This window comes from Megascapheus bottae, chromosome 5 (genome assembly GCF_031878675.1).
Source record: "Megascapheus bottae isolate mThoBot1 chromosome 5, mThoBot2.hap1, whole genome shotgun sequence".
Lineage (NCBI taxonomy): Eukaryota > Metazoa > Chordata > Mammalia > Rodentia > Geomyidae > Megascapheus > Megascapheus bottae.
The window spans coordinates 38,674,473-38,693,702 of NC_143513.1; the positions used below are offsets into that span (position 1 = coordinate 38,674,473).

The 19,230-nt window shown below is 43.0% G+C and overlaps 1 protein-coding gene across 1 annotated transcript in view; it reads left to right on the forward strand.

Annotated features, from left to right (window-relative positions):
* The window catches only part of Gsap (gamma-secretase activating protein), a 74,536-nt gene extending 57,086 nt beyond the window's left edge, over nucleotides 1–17,450 (forward strand). The window contains exons 20-31 of the mRNA XM_090332920.1: nucleotides 2,008–2,136; nucleotides 3,470–3,528; nucleotides 4,680–4,711; nucleotides 7,105–7,166; nucleotides 9,421–9,516; nucleotides 12,824–12,894; nucleotides 13,364–13,458; nucleotides 14,086–14,205; nucleotides 14,949–15,010; nucleotides 16,174–16,275; nucleotides 16,397–16,496; nucleotides 17,079–17,450. Of these exons, the coding sequence (XP_090189046.1) occupies nucleotides 2,008–2,136; nucleotides 3,470–3,528; nucleotides 4,680–4,711; nucleotides 7,105–7,166; nucleotides 9,421–9,516; nucleotides 12,824–12,894; nucleotides 13,364–13,458; nucleotides 14,086–14,205; nucleotides 14,949–15,010; nucleotides 16,174–16,275; nucleotides 16,397–16,496; nucleotides 17,079–17,170 (1,020 nt within the window). The 3' untranslated portion in view covers nucleotides 17,171–17,450. The remainder of the gene's footprint in view (nucleotides 1–2,007; nucleotides 2,137–3,469; nucleotides 3,529–4,679; nucleotides 4,712–7,104; nucleotides 7,167–9,420; nucleotides 9,517–12,823; nucleotides 12,895–13,363; nucleotides 13,459–14,085; nucleotides 14,206–14,948; nucleotides 15,011–16,173; nucleotides 16,276–16,396; nucleotides 16,497–17,078) is intronic.
* Nucleotides 17,451–19,230: the final 1,780 nt, after the last annotated feature.

A 19,230-nucleotide genomic window follows, 5' to 3' on the forward strand; every position in this document is an offset into this window, starting at 1 on the left:
TCCAGTTTTTCTGGAGCTTTTCCAAGAACCTGGCAAGGTTCTCTTTTATTTGTTATTAGTCAGAAGGTTATGAGGAAAGAAAAGTTTAAAAACAAAGGAGAAAATAGGTAAGTGGGGAGGGCTCTTTTCTTAAGAGTCACAGTGGGAGCAGGAGCTTTGAACATCAGGACATCTTTTAGTGTGAACAGGTAGAAGGAAAGTGACTTTCTCTCCTCCCTCATTCTGTCCTGGGCAAGATGTGGTAAACCCCATCCTGGGACTATGGTGGCAAAGAAGTGCAATAGCCGAACTGACCACTAGATGCCGCCACAAACCAACTTGTTTTCTTGCTCTGCTCCTACTAGTCCAGAGTCCAGACAGATTAGGACATCTAGTTCTGCAAATGCCTGGAGGGTGTGTCTGGTGCATCTTTCAATAGAAAAAAAAAACAAGGGATAATGGAAAGGTACATTTGTTTCTAAAAGAAAAGAGGAATCATCTTTTTGGCTCTGTCTTCAGGGGGTCAGATCTGACTCCATGGTTCCTATTCCCTTACTAATATTTCCCTGGTTTTTGAGATTTTATAATTACCAATGTGGCTTTTGATACATTGAAGATTTTTTTTATTCTGGCTCTGGGAGAAGGCATTGTTGACTTCCACAGCAGAAGTTCTAAAATATATTTAAAAATACTATACAATTCATTTTAATGATGTCATAATCCAGTCCCAACTTTGTCCTTTCAATAGAAGTTTGTGCAATATGCTATTATTTACCATTAGAGCATTTTTCATGATTAATGTGTATATTTACATCTTCGCATTTCCTTGGAATTTAGCCAGGTTGGTTACTATATAGTAGGTAATAGCTCACTTTGTTTTAGGGCTACTAATTATTTACCTGGTCCTATTCAGATCTTTAATACAGGACATATTTTAGTAAGAATGTATCATAAATTCATTTATCTTGGTTGAGAAAATTTGTGCCATGTGCTGGTGACTCATACCCATAATCCTAGTTACTCAGGAGGCTGAGATCTGACGGTCTTGGTTTAACCTAGGCTGAACATGAATGTCTATGAGACTCTAGCCAACAAAAAGCTGAAAGTAGAAGTGTGGCTCAAGTGGTACAGGACCAACCTTGAATGAAAAAGCTAAGAAACAACACTCAGAACTAGAGTAAACACGAAGTACCAGTATGTCCTTCAACATTAAACAGCGTTAGCATTACATTTTGTTATTAAAATACAGTCATGCTCTAAGATGTATTAATAATTCAAAGATCTTTCTCAGGAAGCTAAGATCTGAGGATCATGGTTTGAAGCCAGTCCTGGGGAAAAAGGTGTACTGATACTCTTATCTCTAATCAGCCATCAAGAAAACTAGAAGTGGAGCTGTAATTCAAACTGTAGAGAGCTAGTCTTGAGCATAAAAGCTCAGGAACAGCGCTTATGTCTGGAGTTCAAGCTGTAGGACAGGCACCCTAAACATTTAAAAATAAAAATGTAAAGACCAGTGTAGAAGAATTTGACAAATGACTATAAAATTATTTCCATCCTTTTCTTGATGACTGGGTTTTGAAACATATTCTTGTATGTAACTGTCACAGGAAAAGAAGCCTTCTTTCTTTGCTCCAAATGGTAGGAACATTTTCTGTCAGAACATGGAATTGTTGACATCACCAAAACTGGGAAAATGGCCCTCCCGGGAGGAAATGGCTTGCTGTGTTTAATACAGGCTTTCCCCCTGAGCCCAACCCAGGGAAGTCCTGTTGGGGAAGCTCTCTCTGTTGTAAATGTGGAAAGAAATGAAGCAGAGAGGCCAGACTCTTAGTCTTCCTATTTAGAATCCCTGTGGAACCTGTCACCTTGTGGGAGTCTTCTTGCAGAGACACTGTCTCCTGAGAGCTGTGATTGCGGGGATTGGGGGAGTCTCACTGTGCTGTGAGCCCTGAGGCCTGGGGGAGCCTCACTGGGCTGTGAACCCCAGGACCTGCTGTTCGGGTCTGCTGATGTTTCTGTTTCTTGCAGGTCCACAGCTTGAAGGGTTACTGGGAAAGACTGAATGCCAACTTCCAGTATGTCAAGTACACCAAACCACGCTTACATTATCACAACAGCGTGGTCAGGAGAGAGTGGCACAACCTGATCTCTGAGGAGGTATGCGTGGGTCAGGAGATCAAAGCAGCCAGCAGGGCCACCATGGGTGCTGTACCCGGACTGGCAAACACCTGCACCCGGACTGGCAAACACCTGCATCCATCTTCCAGACTGAACTTTGCTGCTCTACCACTGGGTAGGCAGAGGGGTAGTGACCATCTCTGTTCTCTGAGGATGAGACTATATGGCAAATCAAACGCAGCACCTTTGTAGGGAAATGCATGTAATACCTATATCTCCAGTATATTCTTGTGTTGCTTAGGAAAGTCTAGGTGTTCTAGCCATTCACCAGTAGGTAATGACTGTAAAGTTAGCTATTTAGGAGACTAAGATCTAAGGATCTGTTCAAAGCCATCCAGGGGAAAAGTCTGTGGGACTCTATCTCCAATTAACCAGAAAAGAAATTGGATTGGTAGTTGGGCTCAAGTGGTAGAACACTAGCTATAAAGTCAAGTCAGTCTGTGAGGCCCTGAGTTTAAGCCCTGGAACTGGTATGGACATATACGTGTACATGTACATAATACATATGTGTGCATGTGTATATGTACATATATACATATGTACACACATACACACACACACACACACACACGTGTGCATGCACACACAGGAAAAGAAAAAGCAAGAAAGGAAAAATGTATGTGTTCCCAAATTGATGGATTGTTGGAGTGGTACAGGTCTGGGGTACTAGAAAAGCTGACAAGACTGACTGTGGAGCTTAGCCCAGGGGAAGCGTTGGGGTGATGGAAGTTCCTCGTGCTGACTGTGGTGGCCCATTGGGAATGTGCATATGCACCTGTGGTCTAATGACATTGAGCTGTACACACAGGTCAATGTTTTACTCAGGTAAGGAATGTAAGAGGAGACCGGGTGGAGGACTAGAGTCTCTTTGTAATTCTATTATATATAGTTGACTTGAACTGTGTTGCTTCAGAATAACATGTTTAAAGGATTTTAAAATAGTTTTTTGATAACCTAATAGTTTATTTCTTTTTTCTAAAACTCTTAACTGTATTGGGTTATGTCTTTGATATAAAGCTAGCACCATTTTTTTTTAATGGGTCATGGGGCTTGAACTCTGGGCCTGGGCGCTGTCCCTGAGCAATTCAGCTCCAGTTTTACTGCTCTTCCCCTTGAGTCACAGAACCATTCCCATTTTCTAGTGATTAATTGAAGAATCTCACATTCTTTAGTGCCAGGCTGTCTTTGAACTGCAATCCGCAGATCTCAGCCTCCTGTGTAGCTAGGATTACAGGCATGAGCCACCTCATCCAGCTGGCACCATCTTTAAAAACCTTCACTTCCCATGTTCCTGACATGTTCTTACTTTCAGAAAACAGGAAAAAGAAGGGCCACAGCATACGTGAGGAACATTCTTGATAATGCTATAAAGTAAGTAAAGTTTAAGGTTCTCATTTTTGAAAGACAGTTATCTTTTATCTTGTTGGCTACCATTTTGGAAGTAGCTTACTTTTGCTGTGTGTCCTCAGCAAAATGATGCTGTTAGCTTCATGCATACAGCCACTTGGGCCCTATTCTGCATTTGCTGATAGAGTTTCTAGTGGGAAGAACATATAGGTTATACCTTTAGTATTTGACACTAAGATGGATGATTCATAGTGGATAAATGGGGGGGAAAATGCATGTTAAGTAAGAACTTTTGAGAACAAAGGTAGATGGTAGGTTGATTTAAATTCTTAAACAACAAAAACCACCATGCCCTGCTGGCTCACACCTATAATCTCTACCTATTCTGGAAGCTGAGCTCTGAGGATTGCAGATTGAAGCCAGACCAGTTAAATTCTGTGAGGGCCAGGAGTTTGGCCTAATGGTAGACTGCTTGCCTAGCATGCACAAAGACCCAAATTTGATACCTCGGTTACCACATACATAGACAAAAGCCAGAAGTGGTGCTGAGGCTCAAGTGGTAGAGCTCTAGCCTTGAGAAAACCCAAGGACAGTGCTCAGGCCCTGAGCTCAAGCCCAGGACTGATAAAAATAAATAAAAAGAAAAGAAACTGTGAGACTCATCACCAACTAACCATCAAAAAGCCAGAAGTGGAACTCTGGGTTAAGTGGGAGACCCCTAGCTTTGAGCAGCAAATCTCTGGGACAGTGCTCAAGGCCTGAGTTTGACCCCTAGGAGCAGCCCAACTAAACACACAAACAAGCTCAACGCTGTCAGTGTGCTGAGGGGTGCTTTTATTTTGAAAGTGCATTTTCTGGATACATGAGTCATCTTAGAGTGCTCAAAGTCTAGGCCCAATGCCAACCTCTGTTCTATTTTTTTGTTTTTATTAGTGGCAATAACTGAGAGCTGCAATTGTTCTAAATTATTGCCTTTGATGGCACCGGCAGGCTTTGAGATGTATAATTGCTTAGTGTGGCTTTGTGTACAGTGCTTAAATTTTTTTGAGGTTTCCAGTAGCCTGAGAAGAATTTCTGTACTTTGATGGGTTTTTAGAGAAGGATATCTTTGAATAGTGTTGTGGCTTATTTTTTTAATGCTTCCTGTGTGAATAACACGACTAATTTCTTTGTAGGGTGATTTCTAACATAGAAGCGAGGCATTCAGGTAAGAGAAGACCCATAGGAAAGCTTTCTGGATGTTAGTCTTTTGTTCTTAGTACTCTTTCTTACAAATGGGTTGGCAAGGAAATGACTTCCGGTAGAGTAACCAAGGCAACGCCCTTTTAGATGGCCTCCTCAGTGGCCAGATGGCCATTTCCACAGTTGTGCTGGCACCAGGACCTTCAGGATCCGCTGCAGAGTGTGCTTTGGTTGGAGGAGTCCCTGGGAGCTGGCCTCAGTTTCCTCATTTCTCCTCTCACAGTAGATCTAATCAACACACCTTCTGGCTGAGCCCACAGGATGAACTTTGGTAGTTCCCTTGGTTTGGATTACTTTCCTGCCATCTGTGTGATCACACAGATTTGTATGTGCCTTGCATTTTGTCTAAAAGTTGGATGTGTGCTCTGTGAGGTCTTAGCAAAGATGAGGAGCCTGGGCTTAGGAGTCAGGGAGAGAACTAGACAAATTCTGGAGCTGTCACATGCTAATGGTGCGCCCCTGCTCCCATTGGCCCCTTTTCAGGGAAAGAGAGGGGGAGATGGGTTCATGTGGGGAACACCCAGCACAATGCTCACTGCCTGTGGGGAATGGGAGGTGGTGCTTTACCATTGTGAGAGGAAATAGTAATGCTGTTGTTTTTAAATCAAGTGATGGGTGAGAAAGAGGCTGGAGGAGGTCTTGTAGGTAATTAAGTAGGTAGGTGTGTGTGTGTGTGTGTGTGTGAGAGAGAGAGAGAGAGACAGAGAGAGAGACAGAGAGAGAGACAGAGAGAGAGAGACAGAGAGAGACAGAGAGAGACAGAGAGAGACAGAGAGAGACAGAGACAGAGAGAGAGACAGAGAGAGAGATATAGAGGGCTTGAACTTCGTTCCTCACTCTTTTGCTTGGTTTTTTCCACTAAGGCTGGTACTCTACCACTTGAAGCACAGCTCCACTTCCTGCTTTATGATGGTTAATTGGACATGAGAGTCTGAGTTTTCTGTCCAGACTGGTTTTGAACAGAGATCATCAGTTTTCTGAATAGCTAGGATTACTGGCATGAGCCTGCCTGCCTGCCTGCCTGGAGATAGTTTTGACTGGAGGGACTTAGCCAGAGGTACCTGGAGGTGGGCACAGCAGGGTGAGGATTAGGGCTAGGGTTAGGGTGAGGTTTAGGGTTAGGGTTAGGGTGAGCGTGAGGTTTAGGGTTAGGGTTAGTGTTAGGGTTAGGGTGAGGGTTATGGCTGGGGTTAGGGTGAGGTTTAGGGTGAGGCTTGGAGATACATGCCTTTTTGCTAAGGAACACGTTCATGCCTCATGAAGGACAGCCTTCACTAAAGAAGCCGTTGGCTTTTATGTCTCCTTCTGTTTCATGTCCTGGAATGTTTTGGGTCTCGGTTGGTGGACCTACGTGGAAGTTAATTTAGACCCTGTGTAACTACACCCAGTAGCTATGCACACAGCCCAGTGAACCAACTATGACTGTGAACTTGTCTCTGGGGCAGCAGCCTTTTTCGGTGTAGCCGGGCCATTTGTGCCTGAAGCCAGGTACCATACCCTGGCAGTCAGGATGTGAATGTGGTAGATTCAGGGTGACCCTCATTGTGTTGCTGGGGTAACAGTGTGGGAGAAGCTGCTGTCGTGGGGTTCTGACCCTGTCTGTCCCTCCTCCCCTGCTTATGAAGCCTGTCCTGTGTGCTACTGCTAGTCACTGCTGCTCAGAGTCCTTCAGGACACTTCCCTGTCCCATGCTTTACCTAGACTGGCTTCCTATGAAGAATAACTTCTCTGTCTGACACAGAGCACAGGGCTCTTGGGCTCATGGTTTACAATTCCCTCTCTGGTCTGAGGGCTGAGTAGGATTGAAGGATAGAACTTTTCCTCAGGGGCCAGAGGCCATGTCTCCTAGAAGAGTCATCAGGCAGCTGGATATGAGGGCTCTGCCCTCTGAGCCTGGCCTTGACTCTGACCCTGGCGGTGAGGAAGAAGAGCCAAGCAAGAGGGTGGGGTAGATCTTCCATGAGTCCTCTGGTCTTATAACTGCAGGGCCAGCCATGGTGGAGAAGGTGCCACTTGATTGACCTATTTAGACTTTCAGTCTTGATAACTTGTGCCCATTAGGATTATTTGTCACGGTAATTGACTCCTCAGCTCAACAACCCCCATAGTCACTGAGGGGTTAGGAAGTAAGGGAGCCATGCAGTCCTCTGTGAAGAGAAGTCCCAGCTACACCCACTGGCAAGAGCAATGTGCCCCTTGATCTTTCTGTTTTCTGCACATCTCCTGAGAGACAAGTTTGCCTCGCAGGACCAGGTCACACTTATGGCACATTTTTCACCTGGTTATAGAAGTGTTACCTTTCCCAGGCAGATTCCTCTTACCATTTCCTGAAAGTTACATTGTCCTCACTCTCTCCAGAGCCACGATTAATGCCTCTCCTGCAGGAGGAGGACCGTCCCCAGCGGCTGCTTATGGGGCTGGTAAGTGGTCTTCAGGCGCGAGCTACCACATCGCATTCTTATCATATCTTCTTGTTCTTTGAACACAGAGTTTGCCAGCTCTGTAGTCCATAAGGGTCTAGTGATAAACTGTACATACATGGATTCCTTGCCCCTCTACCCCTCTTTTTGTGCTAGTACCAAAGCTTGAACTCAGGGTGTTACGGGGTCAAGAGGAGGGGAATCCACACCCCTCCAGGTGGGGATTCCACGTCCCACCAGAGTCCACCACACAGAGACAGTCTCATACAAAAGGTGAATTTATTGGGGAAGTAGATGGTGAACTGACCAGCCAGGGACACAGTGCAGACTCAGGAGCTGACACTGTGACCCTGAGCGGCTCTCACGCAGGGTTTTTAAGGGCAAAACCCATGCGGTCGAACCTGGTCACACAGGTGGCCAACGGGATAGTTACATACACAGAGGGACCATTACCAGCTCCGGCCACACACAGGTAGCCAATAGGGTCACAGTCCAGTGTTTGAATTTACCTATCACCTTAGTTGGAATTGGCATGCAAATTGGAAAGGTCTCCACACAAAGCCAGGCCTCTCCCCACCCAAGTGGATATCCCTCCTGCTGGGGGTGGGGAGAAGGTCAAGGTTGCCCCTCCCTAGAAGGGCAAAGGTGGCTGGGCTGTACCACATATCCCTCCTCATGGAGGGGGGGACGTTAAGGTGGCTGGGCTGTACCATTGTCGACCTTTCACAATGGGGCGGGGGAACTCTTAGGCATTCCAGATGGCGCCAGTCCCTGCTCCCCTTAACACTCCCTGCTCCCCTTAACAAGGGCCTTGTGTTTTCACTTTGCTTTTTTTTTAATTGTACTTTATTGTCAGGGTAATGTCAAGGGGTTACAGTTACATTCATCAAGTAGTGGATATACTACTTCTTGAACATTGGACTTTTATTTTCTGCTCACAACTGGAGCTCTACCACTTGAACCACTCCTCCCATGGTATTTTCCTAGTTAAGAAGAGTCTCACAGACAGTCTGAGTCGGCTTTGATCCTCAAATCTCAGTCTTTTGACTTGCTAGGATTACAGGTGTGAGCCACTGGCAGCTGGCACGTTCTTCCTACTTGGGAAGTGTAGTTAAGTAGATGAGATTAATTATTCATACCAGTAAATATGTAAGCACATAAATGATATGGACAAAAATATACAGTCACAGGTACTGTTTCAGTTTGCATCTTTACTGTGCAATCAATAACATTTAAAACCAATGTGGAAATTTAAAATGAGGAATTAATGATTAAGTATTTGGGGGAAAAATAAGTAAATTAGTTTCTTCCTACCCCAAATATACTACCATTTTATGTTACAAACACGCAAAAACGCCAGTTGTTCAAAGAAATTTTGTACAAGAAATTAAATCATATGAAAGAATGTGAATTTAAAAAAAGGGGATAAACAATATTGAAATAAAGAAAGCTGTTAAAATATTATGGAACATAGATAAGGAGAGATTTGAGTGACTAAAACCCGAAACAGACAGACAATAATTGTAAAGCTATGTAAGACATTTAGAAAATCATGAGCAACAAATGTGATAAATTATTACCTTGGGCAAATGAAGCTTATAAATCATTAACAAAATGATATTGCAGAAGAGAAGTAGAGAATCAATATTCAGAAGTCAATGGCCAAAGAGTGGAGTGGGGAGGGCATAGCAAATGGCTGCCATTGGGAATGCTGTGTCAAAGGACTCATGTGGCTTTTCTATGGTTTGGGTTGTGTGTTCTTGTTCTGGGTTTTTGTTCTACACAAATGGCAGAAATTCAAAATGTATACTAGCAAAGCTGGACGTGTAGGGGACTGGCTAGCTCCCTGAAAGGCACTGGAAACAGGATAGTGAACCTAGGAAACTATGGGGATATCTTACAAGTCTTAAATCCACAATCCAACAAATTCCATTTCTAGGAACCGAATCCGAGCAAAGAATTGGTGATATGGCAAATAATTTTTCTAGAATTTATTCTGGTGGTGGTATTAACAATAGTAAAAATATATCCTACAAGAAGGGAACAAATCAGTGCTAGAACTTTCATAACATACTATACAACCATTAAATCCAGTGTGGAAAAGTAATACATGAAGAAATGATTATAAAACTTTAGAATGGGTTTGCATACCAGAGCAAAAGGTAGAGAATCTGAAATAAATGGGGGCCATTCTGACCTGTTACAGGTGTGAATGGGTAGATTGTGACTTATCTCACACGTGTCCTGTTTTCAGATGGTGTCGGAGCTAAAAGACCATCTTTTGAGACACCTACAGGGAGTAGGAAGGAGGAAGATTGAACAGATGGCTCTGGACTATGTTTCCAAACTGGTTAGTTTTGCTTTTTCTCCTCGCTCCCACCTGACTCCCTGTCCTGGGTAGAATCCTCAGAATGTGGGTCAGGGAGCCCATTTGCGGTTTGGTGACATCTCCCAGCTTCCAGCCAGTAGGTTTGGCACTGTAGACTGAGGGAGGGAAATGAGAACAATGAACAAAGAACTTGGTTGATTGCCCTCCCTCAAGCTCATGGGAGAATATGGCAATAAATTGAGGATGGTTGCCAAATCACCTTATGAAACAGTAGGCGGTGATTTCTTTACCTGGAATCTACACAGACATGAGACAACTTGAACCACAATTTTTAACTAGTGCCAACAGTCCAATTAGGCCCAATTCCAGCTTGTTGTATAAATAGTCCCACATTGAAGACTGCTGATGTGCTGGCAGCCAGGTTTTGAAATTGTATGATACAGAGGTGGGCATGGTAGCTTATGCCTGTAATTCCAACTTGTCTGAGATCATCCTAGACAAAAAGTGAGACTATCTCAACAAACAAGATGGGTGTGGTGGAGCAAGTAAAATCTCAGCTACTCAGAAGGTATAGGTAGGAGGATCCAAAGCTGATGCTTGCCTGGGCAAAAAAACACAAGATCTTGTCTGAAAAATAGGAGATGGATCAAATGGTAGGGTATTTGTTTAGCAAGCGTAAATGACTATATTCAAACCCCAATTCAAAAAAAGAAAAAAATGAAAAAATTATACAAATGAGAATTACACCAGTTCATATGCAAAAATTTTTAGAAAACTTTATTAAGTTAGTTTTAAAGCTGTCTTGGGCCTTTCAAAAATCATACAGGGATGAGGTCTGCTCTTGTTTTGGATCTGGAAATAATATGCTCAGCAAATTAAAACATTTATATAGAAAGAGAAGAATACGCTCATTTCTGAGTTTGGGTAAGATTGTTTTGCAAAGGAGCCAATGTATGAGCTTATTATGTATTTACACAGTAACATCTGGAAGATGAGTTAACTTTATTAGCTAAGACTGATTTTCTGCAGGTTTAAAAATTTCAGCCTCTAATATAGTCCCTTTGTGTTTGTTTTAAAAATATTTAAATCTCTATTGGAAGATTTGAGTTTCATAATTCCTACTATATTAGAAATTGGGTATTCTCCTATCCTGAGCTCCATGGTCAGGGCACGGAAATGTTTCTTCTTGGCAGTAGAACTGTAGCAAGGAGCTTACTTGATTTGCCCCTACCGATTCACTTGCTTTCTTTTTTGTTTTGCCATTTCTGAGCTTAAACTCAGGCCTGGGTACTATCCCTGAGCTTTTTCAGTTCAGGGCTACTTGAGCCAGTTTCACTTACTCCTATGTCCTTTGGTGATCACTGCAACTGGAGATAAGAATCTCATGGACTTCCCTGCTGAGCTAGCTTCGAACCATGAACCTGAGGTCTCAGCTTCTTGAGTAGTTACAATTATAGATGTGGGCAACCAGCAGCTCATTGCTTTTTCTTTGGCCTTTTTTTTTTAATTGTCGGGAAAATGTATAAAGGGGTTACAGTTAGACTCATCAGGTAGTAGGTGCATTACTTCTCACACATTGATACCCCTTCTCATGGTTTTGTCCCCATTTCTCTTCTACCACCCCCTCCCAATCATCTTGTTTCCCCCCTTCCCTTCCCTATTTCAAATAAACAAATGCATATATGACATACCAAGTCACAAGGTCAGATTCAGGAACAATGAGATTAACCACAAGGGCAAAAAAAGAGGAGAAATAACATAATATTAATAACAATCATGCAAGATAAGCTTCTTATTTCCATATTCTAGAGTTCATTTCATTTAGTCTCATCCTGTATGATCTTATGTACCTAGGTTTTGAGCTATTTTAATCCTCTGCTAGGAGAGTCCTAGATGTGTACTAATTATTACAAATAAAGGAAACCATGGAGCCTATGTTCCTTTGGGTCTGGCTTACTTCACTTGATAGGATTTTTTCCAGATCTTTCCATTTCCTTACAAATGGGGCAATGCCATTCTTTCTGGTGGCAGCATAGAATTCCATGGGGTATAAATAACACATCTTCTTGATCTGCTCATCTACTGAGGGGCATCTGAGTTGGTTCCGTATCTTTGCTATGGTAAATAGCGCTGCAGTGAGCATTGTTGTGCTAGTGGATTTAGTATGTCCTTGTTTCTGGGGGCCTGGGTAAATTCCAAGGAAGGGGAATGCTGGGTCATAGAGGAGCTCTATGTTTAGTCTTTTGAGGAATCATCATATTGCTTTCCAGAGTGGTTGAATGAGTTTATATTCCCTTCAACAGTGTAGTAACAATCTCTCCTGTCTTTGGACTCAAAAAGTAAAAATCCTGATTCTTCTTTCTGTTGACTTCAGATTTTGCTTTCCAAAGGGATAAGAAGGGCTCTCATTCAAGCATAACTTAAGTTCATTGGAATTTTAACACTAGTTTGCATTAACTCTTGCCAATAGGCCCAGAAATTCAGCATCTGACTAGTTCAAGATTGAAGGCAAATGTCTCTGGCCTGGCAGCAACCAGCAACGTCCTGATGCTCCTGAGGGTTGCTGGCAGTCTTTCTAAACTACATCCAAGGGCGTTGCCACAGAATTTGATTATATTGTTAACAGTCTCTTGACAGCAACCATAGATAAAATGAGACTGTATTGGTGAGCGCAGTGCTGGCTTGCCCATGCATTTCGCTAAGCCCACATGTACAACATGACAGTTCATGGTGGATGGTGCTGCGGAGACTGCTCTAGAGCAAAGAACCTATCTACCTTGGTCCATATGCTTCTGAATGAATGACACCAGCTTTCTAGGAAGCAGGCTAACTCTTACATCAGCCCTACTGAGTGAGCCCTTCCCCATTATTGTGCAGAAGAGGACACTGATCTGGAAGGAGAGGTGGCTCACCTAGGTAACATAGCTACATGCCCTGGACTTGGTATTGCTCATATGCACAGCTCATGCCCAACACCTGTGCCACAGTGCCCTCTTTCTTCTGATGCCAACTCCTGGCCTTTGCAGAGTAAACCCTGTCTCCCTTGCCCTTCCTTGATGGGAGAGTCTGTAAATGTGAACGGGCCAGTTAGCTGGGCTGGGGAAGCGGAGAGTGGCATAGCCCACACAGAGGGGGCTCTGTTACACTCTGGGTCACACTTGCAGCCTTGCCAGTTTGGATGTCAGTGTCTCCGAGTTGACCTTTCAAAGGCTGTTTGTGTGTTCAGATGCCAGCTGTCCCAAATGTGTGTGGGTCAGAGCTGTAGAGACCCCTGGAGGGGCCAAGCGGAAAACATGATTGTGGCTAATGGACTTTCTTCATCCTCTAGCTGGATCTCATTTGCCGCCTCCTGGAAAGCACTTGGAGGAAACACGAGCTTCATCCTTGGGTTCTCCACTGGTATGCCAGTTTCTTCCCCTCCCCCCTTTATTGATGGTGGGTGAAGAGCTGACAACTCTGATAGCTGCCTGATTGTGTGAAATCCTTTTTGAAATTTACTGCTTCAAAGCACTTAACAATGCTAGCAATGTCTATCATAGTTTTTTTTTAAAGGATGGAGGGACAGGTACTATAAGAAAGGGAATTTCAGTTGACTTATTGTATAAGTCTACCCATTAATTGATTGACTGATAGAGTCTTAATATGTAGTCCAGCCTGGTCTTGAATTTGTGAACCTCCTACATCCAGCTGAGGGCTAGAATTAGAGACAGTGGAACAACTAAAAATTCAGGAGTCTACCATCCTGGTTCAATTTTAGGGCTCAGGCTAGTTGTCACTGTCACCAGAATTTGAGTATTGGAGTCCTTACTGCTGGGGCCTGCGGGCTTTCAGAGCTACCCTCCATGGCTGACTTGTTGCTTTTACCCAGCAACAGGCGTGGCAGTGCTGCTGAGTTTGCGATCTTTCACATCATGACCAGGATTTTGGAAGCTACCAGCAGTTTGTTTTTACCTCTGCCTCTTGGTGAGTCTTGACTCTTGACTCCTTTGTCCCTTGGTGTCTTGACAATGGCCTTGCTTCTTTACATGACTCCCAGACACTATAAATTCCATATATATAATAAATTCCACAATGAGACTTGTGTGTCTGGTGTCACTGAGATGGGCACTGGCCATGCTGCAACTTGTCATTACCTTTTGGGGATCCCCTGCTGGTCCCCCTATAATTTTCTGGGCAATTTGAATGGGTGTTGCTCCTCATGTACATGGGTACATGTGCTTGGTTTTACAATCTTCCTGGACAACGGGTTCCTGTCTCAACAGCCATTTAGGCTGAGAATACGGAGTCTGAAGCCTTTCCATTTTCTTTTCCATCTTGCTGTAGAATTATAAACATATTAAAATGTAAAATCTTTTTTTCGTGGAATAGGCGTTGCCCTCACGTTTGCCTAAGAAAGGATCTAAAGGCAAAAATACGTACTTGGAACTTTACATCCAGTTTGCGATTTTGTTGTGATGATACAAAGGATATGTGGCTCTTATCTTCAAGGGATTTAGACTCCAGGCCCCATCACGGAGTTGAATTGTTTTAGTTATTTGATCAGATCTGTCCCCTTGAAAGACTGGCTAATTGTATGTTCACCCACTCTAGGTTTCCACACTCTACACATGATCCTTGGAGTCCACTGCCTCCCTCTGCACACCCTACTGCATTATGTTGACAACGGAGTGTTGCTGCTCACCGAAACCGCTGTCACAAGGCTCATGAAAGGTCAGAGGCTGTACCGAGTACACATTCCAACCTGGGGAAGCCCAGGGCTCACTTCCTGGAGTGTGCTACATCAAGGGCCTGGCTCTACTCACAAGGGTCCTGTACTTGGGATCTAGTGCTCTGCAATGAATCTTGAAATTCTTAATATTTGAACACATGGCTCCTCATTTTTTGTTTTGCCCTGAGCACCATCAACGATGCAGCTGGTCCGGCGAGTACATTCTATTTCCTGCAAGCACCCTTTCAGTCAGTTTGAAATGCCGTCTTCTTCCAAGAGACCCCAAGATAGCTCTTAGGTTGCTTTTCATGCACAAGAGGGCACTTGAAACTAGGAGTCTCTAAGTTTATTGCCCCCCAAAATATAATAAAATAGCTTGGCTTTAGTTGATTAACTCTCATCTCCTAAGTTTGACTTGAAATGCAAGAAAAGCTAATGAGAAGGGTGCAGTGTTTATGGGAATTCGACCTTTGAGTGAGATCTGTAGTGGAATTGCTCACTTCACTGTATTTTAAAAGCTAAGTTGTGCTAGTATATACAAAAGCATTTCTCAAAAGTATATTCTGTGTGAAGTTTATTGGCTGTCTATTTAGCCACCAACTAAAAGATGTTAAGCCTTTTGAGATTAGCCTGAGAATGCAAAGTTGAAATCTATATTAAGATAAAGCACCAAACTATTAAAAACACACTAAGGGATATAACTGGATATTTTTGCCTTATTTTCTAATCTTTCACTTTCTTGTAGATCTGGACAATACAGAGAAAAATGAAAAACTAAAATTTGGCATTATCGTGCGGCTTCCTCCGGTAATACAGAATTTTATTTTCCCTTAAGCCTTGGCGCATCCTCCTCCAACTTTGTTTCAAGAAAAGCATTCACTGGCATTTTGGCAAATTCATTTTCCCCCAGCCTTTTCCAAGAAACCCTATCAGTCCCCACCCCTCCCCACTGGCTGTCCCCACTGGACCTACAAAGTACTACTCACTGAGAACATCTAGCCATTTGCTCTTCTTAGGAAACCACACTAATATTTACATTTGAGCCTGAGTAGGAGGGAGAGGGGAAACATGTGCTTTCAGTATTTAAGCTGATAAGCAATTTAAATACAGGTGAGGTCAGAAGGTTCTGGAACTACATTTCCTCTGCCCACATTTCTGCCAGTAGGAAAACATTCCTAGTCAAAGGAAGAATGAGAAACATAGGGGGAAAGTTATAAAGGCACTCCTTGTTTCCTTTTTTTTGGTGGGAGATGTTAGCTCTGAGTCAGAAATACTATTGGACTGTGAAAGCCCACAGGCAGGTCTTTTCAATCTCTGACTTTGCAAACTTCCTGACCCCCAGAGCCTGGCCTTCCCTCCCACCCCCACCTCATTTGCTGTTTACCGTCCTTGAACACTGTACCTCTGGCACAGTCCTCTCTTCTGAAGGGATGCCCAGTTTCCCTCATCCCTAAGGGATCTCCACTGGCTTTCTGGACCTTGTAAGTCTTTCTTTGTAACAGCCCTTTTCCTCCTCCTCCTCCTCCCAGGCTGAGTTCAGCCAAGGCAAGAACAGAGCATATTTTCCAAGGCTGTCTTCTTGCAAAGGCAAGAAGAGAAAAGCATATTTTTCCAAGGCTGTCTCTCTGGGGGAATGTTGTAGAACATTTGGTTTGGTCTTCACAGTTGACTTTTTTACGCCAGACTCTTGGGGAATTAAAATTTTTCTGGAGAAATTGCTATTAGTCATCTCCAGCTTTGAGGAGTAGTTGTAGCTGCAGAAACATCTGGCAGCCTGTGTATACATTACTTTCTTCAAGGCAACACTTGAGAAGATGCAGAATTCAGAGGCATACCTTCGCGGGAACAACCTCCCTTTTCTCTGTCAACCACCTGTCTCTGATAACCACCACTTACTTTGGAATGAGGCTTGAAACTATAGAATAGGAAGATAGAATCATCTTTAATATATGGTTTAATGTTTACAATAGCTTATTGGCCAGAAGATCTGCCGACTTTGGGATCATCCTGTGAGTTCTAACATGATTTCAAGGAACCACGTGACCCGACTGCTTCAGAACTATAAGAAACAGGTGACTCATATTCCATCTGCCCATTCTAACATGTCCACATGGACAGTCATGCTCGTTCTTAGCGCTTTCTTTAAATTTGGGCTTCTTTTAGAGTCTCAGCTAATACAAGTTTCCCTTTTAGCCTCGGAATTCTATAATCAACAAGTCATCATTCAGTGTAGAATTTTTGCCTCTGAACTACTTCATTGAAATTCTGACCCATCTAGAATCTTCCAATCAAGGTAATTCACTCCTCTGCTTCCCATTTCCTCTTTATCCCTGTGACTCCATTCCCTGTTAGTGTGTGTGCCATTTTCTGCCTACTATGTTCCTTACTTGAGGAAGTCTTCACTGAAATTGTAAGCCAGGTGCCAATGGCTCCTGACAGTAATACTAGCTACTTAGAAGGTGAAGTCTGGGGATCACAGTTTGAAGTCAGCCTGGACAAAATAGTCCATGAGACTCATTTCCAATTAACTACCAAACAAGCTGGAAGTAGAGTGGTGGTTCAAGTGATAGCGTACCAGCCTTGAGCAACAAAGCTCAGGGATAGTACCCAGGCCGAGTTCAAGCACCAGGGGCAGCACCGGAAAAAAAAAGGCAATTACAATAAATGGCCTTTGAATTTTTAAAGGGTTTAGCAGACTTAGTGCATGTTTGGTTAATGTGAAGTCTCTTAGTGCTGAAATCTCTTAAATGACAGTTCAATACTATATTCTTAGAAAAACATGTTTCACTACAATACAATTATAAGCCAGTGGGTCTTGGGAACAATGATAAATATCTCTTGGTGACACAGACATACTCTGATTTTTTCCTTTCAGCTCTGTGTGATTTGGAGGGCCATGACAACGTGGATGCAGAATTTGTAGAAGAAGCAGCTCTGAAACACACCAGCATGCTTTTAGGTTTATAAAAGAATGCAGTTGTATCTGCTTCAGATTTTAATATTCCCCGGTGGTCTTACTCCTGAGAATTCTTTCACAGTATTTACAACTAGAATACATTATTCAGCCACCTGTGTTTCACACATACTCATTCAACATCTCATTCTAATGTTGAGATAAGCAGTCAAGCATGGGAAAATACAAGCAGCAAAAGAAACACCATGGCATAAAGTGCTTTTCTTAGTGGTTTAAGGGGCCAAATGTTAGTTTTGATTGCATTCGGAAATAAAATATACTTTAAAAGGTCAAGCCTGGGCACTGGAGCTGACACTTAGCTCACTCTTCTAATCCCAGGCACTCAGGATGCTGAGATTTGAAAACCAGCTCAGAAGAAAAGACGGTGAAACTATTATCTCTAATAAACCAGAAGAAAGCTGGAAGAGGTGTGGCTCAAGTAGTAGAGCACCAGTCTTGAGCAAAAAAGCCAAGGAAAAGCATAAGGCCCTGAGTTCAAGCCCCAGTACCTGCACACATACACTAAAAGCTTAGGAAACAGTGTTTAGAGCAGACAATACTAGAGTATTGAAAACCACATATGAAAATCAGAAAATAAATATTGCAGAATAATGGTAATATGCCAGCCACTTTGGGGGGGGGCAAATCCCACAGCAATAGTCACCCAACACTCAGTGAATAGAGTTAGGAGTCAGATTAATAGCAGGGCAGCAGGTACTCTCCACCTTTGGGCAGCCCCGACCCTCAGTGGGGCTGAGCTTTCAAAGGTAAACACACACAGGTGGTAGTCACTGTATGACGTCACTGTATGATGCCTGTAGTCAATAACCACAAGGACGAAACCACAGGCAGGTGGTTGTAACCACTCAGGTGGTGGAGCAGGTCAATCATTTTTACAAAAGCAAAAAAAATGAGCAGCTAATGCTGCCAGGTTATTATAATAACAACTTGGAAAGAGGCTTTAAAAAGACTGAATTTGATCTAAATCACATTTGCTATTTCCAGTACAGGGTAATTTATAACAAGGAATAACTTGTATATATAGTGTTTAGAGTTTGTTTTAGTGATAGTTCAGATAAAACTATTTTTTTATATTTATAAATTTCGAGTTATAATATTGCTATAAAAAAATATTCAAGGGCCAGAAGCGTGGCCTAGTGGTAGAGGCTTGCCTAGCATACCCAGAGACCAGGCTTCAATTCCTCAGTACCAAATATATAGAAAAAGCAAGAAGTGGTGCTGTGGTTCAAGTGGTAGAGCTCTAGCTTTGAGAAAGCCCAAAGACAGGCTGAGTTCAAGGCCCAGAACCGGCAAAAATAAAAAGCAAAAACAACAGCTGGGAGGGCATGGTGGCTCATGCCTGTAATCCTAGCTACTCAGAAGGCTGAGATCCAAGGATCAAGGTTCAAAGCCAGACCAGGCACAAAAGGACTTGATACTCTAGCTCTAGTTGATCACTAAAAAAATGGGAAGTAGGGCTTGGCTTAAGGATAGGGTGGTAGCCTGGAGTTGAAGAGCTCAGGGACAGTGCCCAGGCAGAGTTCAAGTTCTATGACTCCCCCACCCCCCCCACATCCCTCAAAGGCTGAAAGGTTTGTTTTTTGAGTAAGATTTAAGTTAGGAATCTTGATCCTGTCAACATGCTCTTTTGGAAAAAAAATGACAACTAGATGTCCACTTTTCTCTACTTTTTGTCTGCCTTTGATAGTGATTTTACCCCAACCCCCAGAGATAGTTGTTTCCTAGTCCAGCTCATAATCCTTTGCTTTCCTCTATGTGCATATGCATGAAATTTTTGTGTATAAATGTCACTAGCTGCAATAATTCAGCTCATTTTTTTCCAAATCCTTGTGCTCTAAAAATTATCTTTTCCCATAGACATTTCCTTTCTACTCAAGTACTTTCATCAAGATACAAAATCTTGAGGCTAAGTCAGCATTATGGTACTAAAATGCTTTTTCCTGACACAGGTTTTGCCCTTACTCCTCTTGCATTTCCTTGCATCCTACACTTCCTAAAGTCTAATGTATTGGATATAGTATCCCAGCCATTGTGGGGGGCCCTGACCCCCAAG